Source organism: Eublepharis macularius, chromosome 1 (genome assembly GCF_028583425.1).
Source record: "Eublepharis macularius isolate TG4126 chromosome 1, MPM_Emac_v1.0, whole genome shotgun sequence".
Classification (NCBI taxonomy): Eukaryota; Metazoa; Chordata; class Lepidosauria; order Squamata; family Eublepharidae; genus Eublepharis; species Eublepharis macularius.
The window spans coordinates 150,456,597-150,470,278 of NC_072790.1; the positions used below are offsets into that span (position 1 = coordinate 150,456,597).

Genomic DNA, 13,682 nt, shown 5'->3' on the forward strand with positions numbered 1-13,682 from the left:
ATTGGAGACCACCAGGCCAGCTACTACAAGGCTTGGATCCACACCAAGGTTCTCAATGTGGCACTCACGGTGGAGAACATTGCTGTCACCATGGAGAGGGAGTAACTGGACTGGGTAGGTGAAGGAAGCATCACTACAGAAACACCCAGATGAATCTACAGAATGCTGTTGTGTAATATAATGTACATTATGTGTTGTTCTAATGTCAACTTTCCTCATTGCATGGGTGGGAGGGGGGCGATGATGAAGGCTGCTACAGATAGAAGATTACTTGGGTTTCTCAAGTACCTCACTGTCAATTTCAGCCTGAGGCCATGTGGGTAGGATCCATTTTATGCAATTGTGCTTACTTGCCGTTGCTTTGTGCTTGTGGCTGGGTACTGCCTGATTCTGTTCTGTGGTATTCCTCCACTGATTGAACCCAGGGCCTAGCTGCTGTGACTGACAATGGTTCTATTGGGCTAAGTTGCACGGGTGTTCCTTGCTTCAGTTTAGTTTGGGTGAATGGATGTGACTCTGGTGTGAATTTGGTCCCCTTGCTTCACAGCAGCCAAACGCTGTGTTCAGCCAGTTGGAAAACATCACAGAATAGAACCAAGCAATACCCAAGCACAAACACAAGACATTCCCTTGCTTCAGTTTACTTCTGTTGGTCTAAGTTTCAGCAGTGTCCCTTGTTTCAGTTTGGTTTAGGTGGAATAGATGTGATTTGGGTGGAACAGATGTGATTCTCTGATGTAGTGTTGGTTCCCTTCCCTCACTGGTTTTGGAGGGGATTCCATTCCTGTGCTTCAGTTTGGTTCTACTGGGCTTTCTCTGGGATGAGCTTAGCTTGCATTTGGGAGCGTGCCTTGGTCATGGCAGCCTCGCCCCAGTTTGTTTCTGCAATGGGAGTCAGTTTTGACTTTGATTCCCATAGGAAACAATGGAGTGGCCAGGAGCACCTTGTTCAGGGACTCATAGAATTGGTCTCAGAGGTCCAACCTTGCTGAAACTTGGGGGGAGGGTCTTTAGAGGACAGTAAGGAGGAAATCTCCTAAAAATTTGGTGGAGTTTTCAAAAAAATGTCATGACCAGCCCCCCCCCCGATATCTCCCAGATATTTTTCTGCATAGGGAATAATGGAGAGTGGGTGGGGTCACTTACTCTGGGGGCCCATAAAATTGGCCTCCGGGGTCCAATTTTCATGAAACTTGGCGGAACTTTAGAGGACAGTCAAGAGTAGGTTCCTCCAAATGTGGTGAAGTTTGGTTGAAAATTACCCCTTTAGCCCGCCAGATATCTCCCAGAGTGATTTTCCATTTTGGGCCCGTTTTGACCTGGATCGGGGTCAAAACGGCCCACATCAGGTCAGTGCCGGTCAGCGGAAGCCTCCCCCACCTGGCACCAACTGGTCCTGGCCGTTTCAGCCCCAATCCAGGCCAAAACGGGCCAAAAATGGCAATTTTGGGCCCGGATTGGGGCGGAAAACAGGCCCAAAATAGCTGGGGCCAAAATGGCTGGGTCCAGGTTGGTACCAGGTCGGGGAGGCTTTCCCCGCCTGGCACCAACCCGATCTGGGCCATTTTGGCCCCAATCCAGGCCAAAACAGCTAGGATCGGGTCGCTGCCGGGGGGGGGGACCGATCCGATTCGGGCCATTTTAGCCCCAATCAAGGCCTAAACAGCTCTAAAGTCAGGGGGGCGGTGGCCCCTGACTTGGGGGAACTGCCGGAATGCTGTTCCAGTGCGTTCCCCCTCGAAATGAGTGCTGCTTAGATTCACTATCTCTGGGCCCCTTAACAAAGTGGATATAAGATTTTAAATGAACACCCTCTTTGAAGGACTGATGGAGGGCCTCTTAGGCTCTCTAACAAACCAGTATGACATGCATCTGAAGAAATGACATCTGATGCATAAAGCCTCATGCTAGAATACAGTTTGTTAATCTTTAAGACTTCTGTTTTAACCAAACTTCTGTTCTTACCAAACTTCTGTTCTATGACGTATTATTTTTTCTGTTTTGTTCAGCTTGGTAAGAATTACTGTTATTAATATAACAATAAAAGCATTTTCACAACCAATGATGTTATTTAGCCACATTTGAGCCACACAAGAGGAATAAATTCTATTCTGGCAAAGATAAAGGTAAAAGGTACTCAAGTTAAAAGGTTCTCACTTAAATTATTAAGAAATAGCATGGAAGTTTAATAAATAAAATACACAATGGCACATGCAGTCTACAGACATTGGATTCACCTATTTCCTAAACTCTTCAAAGTATTTCAATATTTATCATATTCACATATGTCATGTTCAACTTACATTTTTAAATATATGGAAAACTGCATAAACCCATGAGGATGACTAATGCAAGTTTTGGATTATTTATTCTTCACTCTAATAGCCAGAGAACTTAGAAACAAGTTCAAGTATTTCAGATGGAATAGATAACATTTAATGGATATGAACAAAATATTTCATCTTTCATTTATCTGAAAACTAGTAGTTACTATCTGCAGGTCTCTGGAGAGGCAGCATTCACATTTTGTAAATAAATAAATATTACCTGAGCTTTAGACCATATCTTCCAATCAAGTAATAACTCTTCCAGCAATTTAATATCTTGGATTACTGCTGTAGTCTCTACATCAAGAGTAAATTCTCCATTGTTATTTAGAGTAATTATTTTCTCACTGCAGCAACCTGCAAGGATAGTCTTTAAAAAAAAAACAGCACACACATTTAGTGGAGAAAATAGCAATGATAAAACCCCATGGCACCATCTGGTTTGGCTGTGGTGATTTTGCCTACTTGTTTAACAGCATACTGACCCGTGGTAAATTCACTGTGATTTTAAAATACAAGAATTTCTACTTAACAGCTAAGATTTCCGTTTTACATTTCAAAGGATCATTGATTTTAAAAATTAAAAATAACTTTTCCAACAGGATTATGTTTTCAGCAGGAAAAAAACAAGACTCACAGACTTACATCTTCTAAACAAATCCTCCCTCCCCTCCATTTCTGTACTTGTGTCGATGTCACATAATAAAGAAAGCAATTATAGTGGATCCATTCTGTGTGATAATATTGAATAATCTATACCTTCAAACTTTAAAGTGATGAAATGCATAGAACAAAAACATATAGGATAAAAATTAGAGCTCAAAATCCATCCACAAGAGGAGCATTTTTAACATTAAAAGGATAAAAATGTCTTTGGATAACAAATGACTTTCAGGCTACATTTACATCCACAAGGACAATATTAAGCTTATCATTAGATCCTAACCAACAGTATGACCCCAAACAATTTGAGAATGCCTAAGCCTGCTAAATTGCATGCTTGTTTTAATGGACTACGTCGATTTGTTTCACTGCTCCTTGACCAAGTCCTTAGAATGAAACAAATGTATATGAACTTTAAGAAGCAGATTAACTATCTTTCCAAGATTAGCCAGAAAACATGAGTTTCAGTGTGGCCCTTACCTGCAAAATGTGAAATCCAACAATACACTTGGGTTTTATCAACACTTGATGAATCATTGAATAACTGTTGCAGTTTTCTAACTCATGTATTCTCTGTTGATTGTGTTTTGTTAAGGTAAGTATAACCTTTAGAGCCAAGGCTTGTGTCTCTTCACAGCTGCTGATCTCTACAACCTAAAAATAAGATAATACATTATACATTAATTAATAAAGCACTGTAAGAGTTAACTGTACTATACTGTAACTTCTCTTTAGCACATGGCTGACTATATATAGAAAGCCATGTCCTCTGAACGTAATAGCGACATCTTTTCTTTGTCAGCAGCATGCTTGTGGCCGAGACAGTATAAGTTAAATCAATAAGGGAAGGATGGTGCATGCATTTCTCTGCCTTGAGACTAGGCACTGGACACAACAATTAGCATTTATAATAACAACAACAACAACATTCGCTTTATATACCACTCTTCAAGACAACTTAACACCCATTCAGAGCAGTTTACAAAGTATGTTATTATCCCCACAACAGTCACCTGTGAGGTGGATGGGGCTGAGAGAGCTCCTAGAAGCTGTGACTGATCCAAGGTCACCCAGTGGGCTTCAAGTGGATGAGTGAGGAATCAAACCCGGTTCTCCAGATTAGAGTTCTGCCGCTCTTAACCACTACACCACACTTTTGATTGTTCCAAGAACTTCACACACACGTAAGAGATTCAAAGTAGATCCCTAGGTTATAGCTTAGACTCTTAGCAACTACTCAACATCAACTCTCCTTTTGGCCTCTTTCTTACTTCAATTCTATATTTGTGGCACCTATTTTCTTTACATTATTACCTCTCATTCCAACAAACAATACAATTTGAATGTCTATGTCTTAACAAGACTACTAATACACAAAGTAATTTTCTCTATATTTACCCTGGCAAAAAGGAAGACAAATGCCCCAGTTCCACCAATCTCATGGAGTATTCCCTGAAGACCTTTGTATTCATCTGCCTGCAACATCTTCAGATAATGAGGATCTGGCAAATTGCTATGTACTTCTTTTGAACTGAAAGGTCGTTGGGAAGGTATAGTTTTTGCTTGACCTTTAAGTCTGATTACTGGCTCATAGATTGTGTAGTGGCCAGGGCAACACGGGGTATAAACAGCAGCAAGACTTTCCTGAAAAAGAAAATACCTTAAGGCATTCACAGTTTATACTCAATCCCAATTTTCCTATTAAGTGCCTATTACAGTACAGAAGCATACAATATGTGCCACCAGTTTATCTCTACAAGGTTATTTAATAAAATGATAGCTATTTTTCTAAGTCTTATAGGCAGCCTTAGGGGTAACAGTTGAACACTATTACTAGGGAGGAGGCAACAATTTATAGATCAGGTGGATGGGGAAGAAACAAGTTCTTTAGGGTGGGAGACGAGAGTATAGTTACATAACCCAGTCAGTCCTTCATTGTATCACACCTTCTTTCACCTGTCCACCTATTTCATTTGCCATTCTTAAAGAGTTGGATTCAGCAAGCTGCTCATATAAGGACTGTAGATCTTACCCACTTTCCTTTCCCTCTAGCTCCATGTGCAATCCCAGGAAAGTTGATTCCTGAAGTCAACTGATCTTGATGTAGATCAAGATGGGTAGCCATGTTAGTTTGTAGCAGTAGAAAAGAGCAAGAGTCCAATAGAGAGGGTGACTGGAGATCTTTTCTTGTATCAGCAGAGGTCTGCTGATATATAAGGCAGGGACAATAGTCCCTTCCCTCCACCGCAGCTCACTGACCTAGATGCCTAGTACTCCAGGCAGCTCCAGTGACTCTGGAAATCAACTTCCCTGGAGTCAGAAGTGATTGTGGGGAAAAGACAAAAACAGGGAACATCTCTAGCCATTAGCATTTGTGTACTAGCAGTTTCAACTGGTTTAAAGGAGGAGCAAAGACTGGTTTAGATGCTATAAACCACAAGTGGAAGGTAGTTGCAGATGCAAATTATCCCCACATTTCTCTTTTCACAGTTCCTTATGACATCCACCAAACTGATGCAAGGAATGACATGAGACACAAGGGGCTACAGCAGGGAGGAGAAAATCAGGCAAAAGTCATCTCAACTTCTTTCTTCCACTAGCAGAGCCAGTATAAGTTGGGAGTCTTCCCTCCTGAACCAGCACTATAAAGATATTCATTGTGCCCAAAACATATAGCTGTTTGGGAAAAACAGATGAATGAAATATCCAAAAGCAAACCTATGGGCTGATGAGAGCTGCTGCAGCACAGTGATTAAGTGGTTTAGCTACAAATCGCCACCCTGCTGGTTTAAATCCCACTACTACCATGAACTCAGTACATGCAAGCACCGAGTCATTACTGACCCATGGGGATGTTGCATCACGATGTTTTCTTGGCAAACTTGTTACGGAGTAGTTTGCCATTGCCTTCCCCAGTCATCTACACTTTACCCCCAGGAAACTGGGTACTGATTTTACCAACCTTAGAAGGATGGAAGGCTGAGTCAACCTTCAGCCGGCTACCTGAACCTGGCTTCCACCAGGATCGAACTCAGGTCGTGAGCAGAGCTTGGACTGCAGGACTGCAGCTTACCACTCTGCGCCACAGGGCTATAAACAACTACAACTACACTTATATACCACTCTTCGAGACAGATTAATGCCCCACCCAGAGCAGTGAACAAGTTAGTGTTGTTATTATCCCCACAATACAGCTGGAAAGCTGGGGCTGAGAGGAGTGGCTTAACCAAGGCCATGTCCTGAGTTAATCACTGTGCTACAGCAGCACTCATCGGCCCATAGTTTTGCTTTTGGATATTTCATTCAGCATTCCACCAGACTTCCTTTCCTACAATCTGTTCACAGCTTCACTCCAACAGAAAGCGTTTTCTCGCCCCCTTTTATGCTACTGTTGCAATCAAGCAGATACAAGGTAAAATTATCCGAGTGACAGTCAAAAATAAGTTTACTATTGGGTAATTATATGCCACACTAGATTGGGTAATTACTATTAGGTAATTATATGCCACACACACCTATTCTTGCTCAAGAGGAGCTGAAACCTGGGTAGCTACGAAGTACAACATACTTTTAAAAAATAACCATAACATATTAATATTAAACTTACAATTAATGGTCCAGTGTCCACCTCTCTCTTTGTCATTAAAAATTCTTCAATCTGTTCACATTGCAGAATATCTTTATCTAAATATTTGGAATCATCAATTATCATTTTGCCGTATTTACAAGGCATTACAGAGGTGAAGTCTGGTCCACAGGTATAGAGATAAAAAGCTTCTTCCGGACCAATTTTTGCACCTATAAGAACAAAAACCACACTGTAACTCTTTGGTACTTGCTGCTTCAAATGTAAATGCACAGCTGCCCAACACTTGAGTTAATGAATTCAATGACAGATCACCATAATGTTGGTTTTCATACGTGGATGCCTTGGCTTGTTTGGTTTTTTTAAGTAAAAGAGGTCTTATAGATCTTACGAATATATAATTGTCATCCTGCAGATGTTTATGTAGCATCTATATATACATTCAAGTAGTATAATATAACATGCAAACCACTAACTCATACACATAAAAGCTGCAGGAAATTCACTGGTGCTCAAAAATTTGTCCTAAAGATGAAAGGATTAACAATGGCTGAGGGCCGTTATCCCTTGGTCAATGTTATGAAGCCATGCAGATGCCAACTTAGTGCAAATGAAATCTTCAACAGAGTAAAAGTACAAGATGAGTAGCCACGTTAGTCTGTCTGTAGCAGCAGAAAAGAGCATGAAATCTCATGCCCTACCACAAATTTTGTTAGTCTTACAAGTGTTACTGGACTCTTGCTCTTTTCTACTGCTACAGTAAAAGTACAATCAGTCAAAGAATAAAGTTGAAGATACGTCTGCCAAACACAGCAGAGCTGATTTTTTAGAGCTACTTATATACTTGTATATAACAGATTTTTTAGAGCTACTTACATACTCAAAGTTTGTAACACAGATGCAGAATAATAGATTAAGAATTACTTTATAATATTAAGATGATACTCAGAGCTTTCCTACAACAAAGATGAGAAATCTATATATCTATATAGAAAAAAAATCTTTAGCATTTTGACAAAAGTTACGCACACTCATACCCAGATTACAAAACTATTGGTAACCCACAACTAGAAACTCAAAACATTGTCAAAGACTTTTAACCATCCATCAAATCGTTTTAATCAAAGAAGTTTACGAGAACTTTTTTTGTTTAATCTTTAGTTTCTCTGCTGTTATTAAATGGTTCTCTTCTGTAGTTTTATTTAATAAAGTGGTCCCTCAGTGGAACAGGCTTTCTCAGGAGGTCATGGGCTCTCCTTCTTTGGAGGTTTTTAAGCAGAGACTAGATGGCCATCTGACAGCAATGCTGATTCTGTGAACCTAGGCAGATCATGAGAGGGAGGGCAGGAAGGGTTACATCAGAGCTTAGTTCTCATGGTCCCTTCTTACACGCACAGGGTAATGCCAATCACCACTTTGGGGTCAGGTAGCAATTCTCCCCAGGTAAGTTTGGCTAGGGATCCTGATGTTGTTTTGCCATCTTCTGGTCATGGAGCAGGGTTCACTGGGTGTGTGTGGGGGTAAGGTATTTGTGAATTTCCTGCATTGTGCAGGGGACTAGATGACCCTGGAGGTCCCTTCCAACCCTATGATTCTATGATCTTCAGCATCATCTTAAGAATCCTGTATCTAAGCTTCATGATTTTAATAATCTCCTGCTCCTATGACACAATTCAAGACAATATAATTAAAGGTGTAGTAAGGCAATTCCTTCAAAATACATACCATTAAAGAGAAGAAGATTTCCCAGGTGCCATCTCCCAGGCAACCGCAAGAATTCATCTTGAGATGATGTATAATGGCCAGTCATACAGAAGGTCTTATTACTGTCAGATGATAGACTTGTTTTCCTTGGAAGTGTATAATCTAAACTAATTTCAGGTTTTCTAAAAAAGACAAAATGCAAGATACTGAATAAACAAGCTACAGCTATAAGCTTGTCAACATCCATGTTCACATGGATCTGCAGTCTCAAACTGTAAAGTAGCCATTCCCACTAACTGATTCTGATCTAATACAGAACTCCAAACAAATCAAACTACCATTCTTTTCTTGTCCTTCTTCAAAGTACCCCTTTCCCAAAGTGGTACTCACACTCACTGCAGCCTTCTGTACCCCTCCCCTGGAAACTGTCCTCTTGCAGGTCAGTGGACCCAAACACACAACATGGGGACCAAACCAGCAGTATGCAGTAGGAGTTGGGAATTAGCAAAAACTCTCCCCTCTCTTCTACAGACAGAAAATCCATTTTCACTGCATCCATAATTAATGCAAAGTCACTTAGAGAGCACAATTCTATCTATCTATCTATCTATCTATCTATCTATCTATCTATCTATCTATCTATCTATCTATCTATCTATCTATCTATCTATCTATCTATCTATCTATCTATCTATCTATCTATCTATCTATCTATCTATCTATCTATCTATCTATCTGATACCGCTCATACAGCTATCACCATATGCAGAGATTAAAATGGGGAAAACTTTACTTAATATTATTTCTTTGATATTTAATTATTGCCCCTATATAATTTTGTCACAGAAAGGGTAACGGAATCATTTGTATCTGATAATAACCATGTCACCAGGGCTCTCATTATAGATAGTTCCATATTTTTAAGTAGAGGGGTAATTAAGCTAGCCCTCAACTCATTAAATATGGGACATTGTATAATCATGTATTCAATGGTTTCAACTTTATCACATGGGCATCTGCATGTTTTGTTAGCATATGGTACTTTCTTGTATCTACCCTCCAAAACTGCTGAGGGAAGAGCATTCATTCTTGCTAGAGTAAAAGTTCGTCTGAGATTTGGTACTGTCAAATAAAAAAAAATACTTTAGCAATTGAATCAAGAGGGCAATATCTAAATAGTCAAACATACCCTCCGTGCCCTAACAAATGTACTCCTAATATCCAACTTCCTAACACACATTTTATTTGCCTGATTATATCTTTAGTCTCAGTAATCTTGACCATGTCATTTATTATTCCTAGGCATTTTATTTTAAAATTTTTACTTTAAAAAGAAATGCTTTTATCCATGTTTTCCATCAATAGCTTCCATCAATAAGTCACACAATTCAGCTCTGAGGACTATGCCCAAAACAAATCTAAGAGTTGTCAACAAATAGAAAAAAATCATATTGGATATAGTCCATTCTTTCGGTAGAGGCCCAAATCCAGATTTCCACACTGTACAGAAAAGGACAAATTCATCTTCCACATTATAGAAGTATTTTACAATTGTTTTCCCTACTCTCAAGGAAATGTTCCTCACCAGAGCCAAATGTATTTTTCATGCAGGAGGTGTTTCAAAATAAGATTCTCAAATATTTAAACTGGTTAACCTGTTCTATATGTTGGCCTGCTATATACTTTCTAAAGATTTCCCTTTTCTTTTGGCTAAATATCATGACAGTAGATTTTGCTACATTAATAGACAAGTCTTCACGATTACAATAGTACTCGAAATTTATCAGTTTATGGAGTCCCACAACTGATCTGGACATTATCACTGAATCATCAGCGTATAAAAGGATCAGAATTTTGTATGTAGCTATGTACAGGAAATGGCAGGTATTCCTCAGGAGGTAGGATCTAAGATCGTTTATATATAAATTAAACAGCAGGGGTGCAAGAGAGCAAAACGTAAAGGATACTGAGATTTTAGAGTATGTTAAAGGATACAGAGAAATTTTAAATAGCTAAGTTTATCAACACTACTCTGTAGATGTAGAGTTGATGTTCCCTCTAAAGAATGACAGTAACTTTTATCACCTTCTGGTGATACATTTCCTGTCATTCCTTAAAAAGCATGAATTGGCTACTGTGATCCATACTCTGTGCATACCCAGGTTAGATTACTGTAATGTAGTTTTAATGGGACTATCTTTGAAAACTGCCCAGGAATATCAAATGGTCCAAAATGTGGCTATTGTCAGGGATTAGATGCAGGGTCCTATCACCCATGTTCTGAAAGGTTTCCAGGCACAATTAAAAGAGCTAGTTCTTACCTTTAAAGTTCTAAACTGCTTAGGAGGATACATGAAAGAATACCTCCTCCCATACTGTCCTGCTCATCAGCTAACTTCCAAAGCCCTAATCTCTGTGCTAAAATGAGGCTGCAAAGGTGAGGATGGTGGTAACTAGAAACAGGCTTTTTCACCTCTTCTGGCACCTCTTCTTTGTAATGTCTTCTTCTGGCTCCCACCTTATTGTCCTTTATGTACAAAACCACAACATTTCTTTTTACCCATGATATTAACTACTTGGTTAACAGTCTGCTTCTAGCCTAAGGATTGTTTTTTGAATTTTAGTCTACTGGTTTATGCTGTTTTTAAGTCCCTGGATTTACAAATTTTGGGGGTAATTTTATGATGCTTTTGTGATGTTATTTTATTGTGTACTTTCTAAGCTGCCTCAAGCAGGTCTCTAGAGAAACTGCACATAAATTTACCACTTTGGAAAAATTACCTCTGACCAGAAATCCATAGAGATAGTGTTCCATGGATATTCTTCTTGCTTTCTGGCTGTTGTAAGTAGGTCAAAGCCAAATGTTGCCATTTGCCTAGAAGAAAAGTGTTCTCAGTTGTTTCAGCTTGTGCTAGCAGCCCTGCTTTCATTTCATCATTTGGATCCATACACATACTAAGAAAACAGAAAAGAAGAAAACTGATGAATGAAGCAGCTATCATTTTCCTTTTAAAAAAAATTTAAGGCTTAAACCTGTCTTACTCTGAAATTGCTTTTGTTTTGTTCTCCAGTAAGCTAAGACCTACTATAGAAGTTAAGATTCTTGTGTAGGCTTTGAAGCCCTTACAGTGGCCAGTTAAAATCAGCCACAATTACAAATCTGTGTTTTTGTTTCAATAAACGGTGAAAGCTCCCGCATAAGAAAAGCATAGGCAAGTTCATTTTTTCATGTGGCCCATTACAGGCTTCCTCCCACAGCAGTACTCATTCATTGTATTTACCTGCTTGAAAGAGAAAAAAGCATATCTCTCTTTAAATTGCCCCTGTGCTGGAGCTTCTCTCCCTTACTTTCAGTTGCTGTTGTTTAGAGAAACAGCAAGGAACAGGGACACGGCATTCTCCCCACCAACACCTTTATTATATTACATTACAACAGGATATTAAGTAGAGATGGGCATGAACAGCAATACGAACAAAAAAAAAGCCACAAACAGCCCAATCTGCTGTTCGGGAACTAGCTGTTCATGAGGCCCCATTCTAAATGAACAGGTGGCCATTGCAAACCTCGTTCATTGCTGTTTGTCAAGCCAGACAGTCTGGCACCTGCAATCAATTCCCTTGGCAACTTAGGCAGGGATTGTCTGAACTCTGTCTGAACTCCAGCTGTTGCCCTGGAAACCTCAATCTAAGCTCAATTTAGCTTGATAGGCAGGTCTTCCTTTCAAGTGTGGAGCTCCAAATTTGTTACAAGAGAGCAAAGACCATGGGGAAGGGGGGGCTCCCAGCTCTGGCTAGTCTTTGCAGACAGTGGAGAGGGAGAGACAGCTGCTGTTGGCATTTTGATAGAGAGACAGGGAGAGCGCATTGGAGCTTGAATTTTCTTTGTGTGTGGAGGGATAGGGATCTACCCCTTCAGGTTCCAGGGCTGCTGCCAGGCTCTGGGGCCAAGCTATTATTTACTATTGGTACCTTTCCTGGCACCTGCCCTGGTCAGGTATCTGGGAGTGGTGCAGTAGAGATCTTGACAACTTGGATGATGGCTGGCAGAGAGCCTGCTGGCCCCCACAAACATCCAACCATGAACATGTTCGTTAACAGGTCATGCTCATAAGTGTTCGTGAGTCCCTGTTCATGGATGGCAATGAACAACAAACATCATGTTCGTTTTTTCCCCTGTTCATGCCCATCTCTAATATTAAGCAGAGATGAATATTTTTCCAATTCATCTTTTGTCTCAAAAACAGCAACGGACATTTGCACTATTGCGATGATACTTTTTTGCTGTTTCACTCAATTTTCTGACTGCCTGAGATTACTCAAATTGTATAGGTAATCAAAACTGGCTATATGCTGATATCACTAGCCAATCAGGAATTATTTTGACTAACATCATCACAGCATTTTTACATCAATCCCTTTAAAAAGAAACCCTGAAAGACGGACAAAGATCTTCATGAATACTCTTCTACCCCCTTCCCCACCCTAACACACAGATTTCTGTCCAGGCTCATGGTTAAGTGAAGTACTAGAACTATACCGGCACTCGCACAAGTATAGCATTTAGCAAAAAGTTATGGTTGAGGCCTTTGGGGGAAGGGAGTCCATGAGAATTAAGCTTTTCAATTTGCACAAAGCAGGGCTGTGTGAAACACAAAAACTAGCCTTCTGTTAAAAATTAAAAATGTTCCAACAAAGAAATACCAGAATTCCCATCTTTTGCATCTCATTCTGAGACCTCAGCATAGAAAGAAGCCATTCTAAATGTAAAGCATGTATAAAAAATAGATAAGAACACCATGATGCTAGTAGAGCGGTGGGACTCTAATCTGGAGAACCATGTTTGATTCCCCACTCCTCTGCTTGAAGCCAGCTGGATGACCTTGAGTCAGTCACAGGTCTTCCAGAACTCTCTCAGCCCCACCCACCTCACAGGTTGATTGTTGTGGGGATAATAACACTTTATAAACTGCTCTGAGTGGGCATTAAGTTGTCCTGAAGGGTGGTATATAAATCAAATGTTATTATTATGTTATTTAAAAAGGTAAATGTAGTCCCCTGTGCAAGCACCAAGTGATTAGTGACCCATGGGGAGATGTTGCATCACGATGTTTTCTTGCCAGACTTTTGTTATGGGGTGGTTTGCCATTGCCTTCCCCAGTCATCTACACTTTACCCCCAGGAAACTGGGTACTCATTTTACCGACCTTGAAAGGATGGAAGGCTGAGTCAATCTTGAGCTGGTTACCTAAACCCGCCTTCCACCAGGTTTGAACTCAGGTTGTGAATAGAGCTTGGGTTGCAGTACAGCAGATTACCACTCTGCGCCACGGGTGTTATTATCCTACTATATAAAAGGCTAAGCGTATTAAGACAACTCACTTCCTACCCTGGTGTTCCACCAG

At 40.1% G+C, this 13,682-nt stretch overlaps 1 protein-coding gene across 1 annotated transcript in view; it reads right to left on the reverse strand.

Annotated features, from left to right (window-relative positions):
* LYST (lysosomal trafficking regulator) overlaps window positions 1–13,682 on the reverse strand; it is a 159,838-nt gene that overhangs the window by 76,450 nt on the left and 69,706 nt on the right. The window contains exons 14-19 of the mRNA XM_054975108.1: window positions 11,062–11,235; window positions 8,302–8,462; window positions 6,598–6,788; window positions 4,389–4,634; window positions 3,471–3,644; window positions 2,548–2,697 (exon numbers count right to left, since the gene is read on the reverse strand). Of these exons, the coding sequence (XP_054831083.1) occupies window positions 2,548–2,697; window positions 3,471–3,644; window positions 4,389–4,634; window positions 6,598–6,788; window positions 8,302–8,462; window positions 11,062–11,235 (1,096 nt within the window). The remainder of the gene's footprint in view (window positions 1–2,547; window positions 2,698–3,470; window positions 3,645–4,388; window positions 4,635–6,597; window positions 6,789–8,301; window positions 8,463–11,061; window positions 11,236–13,682) is intronic.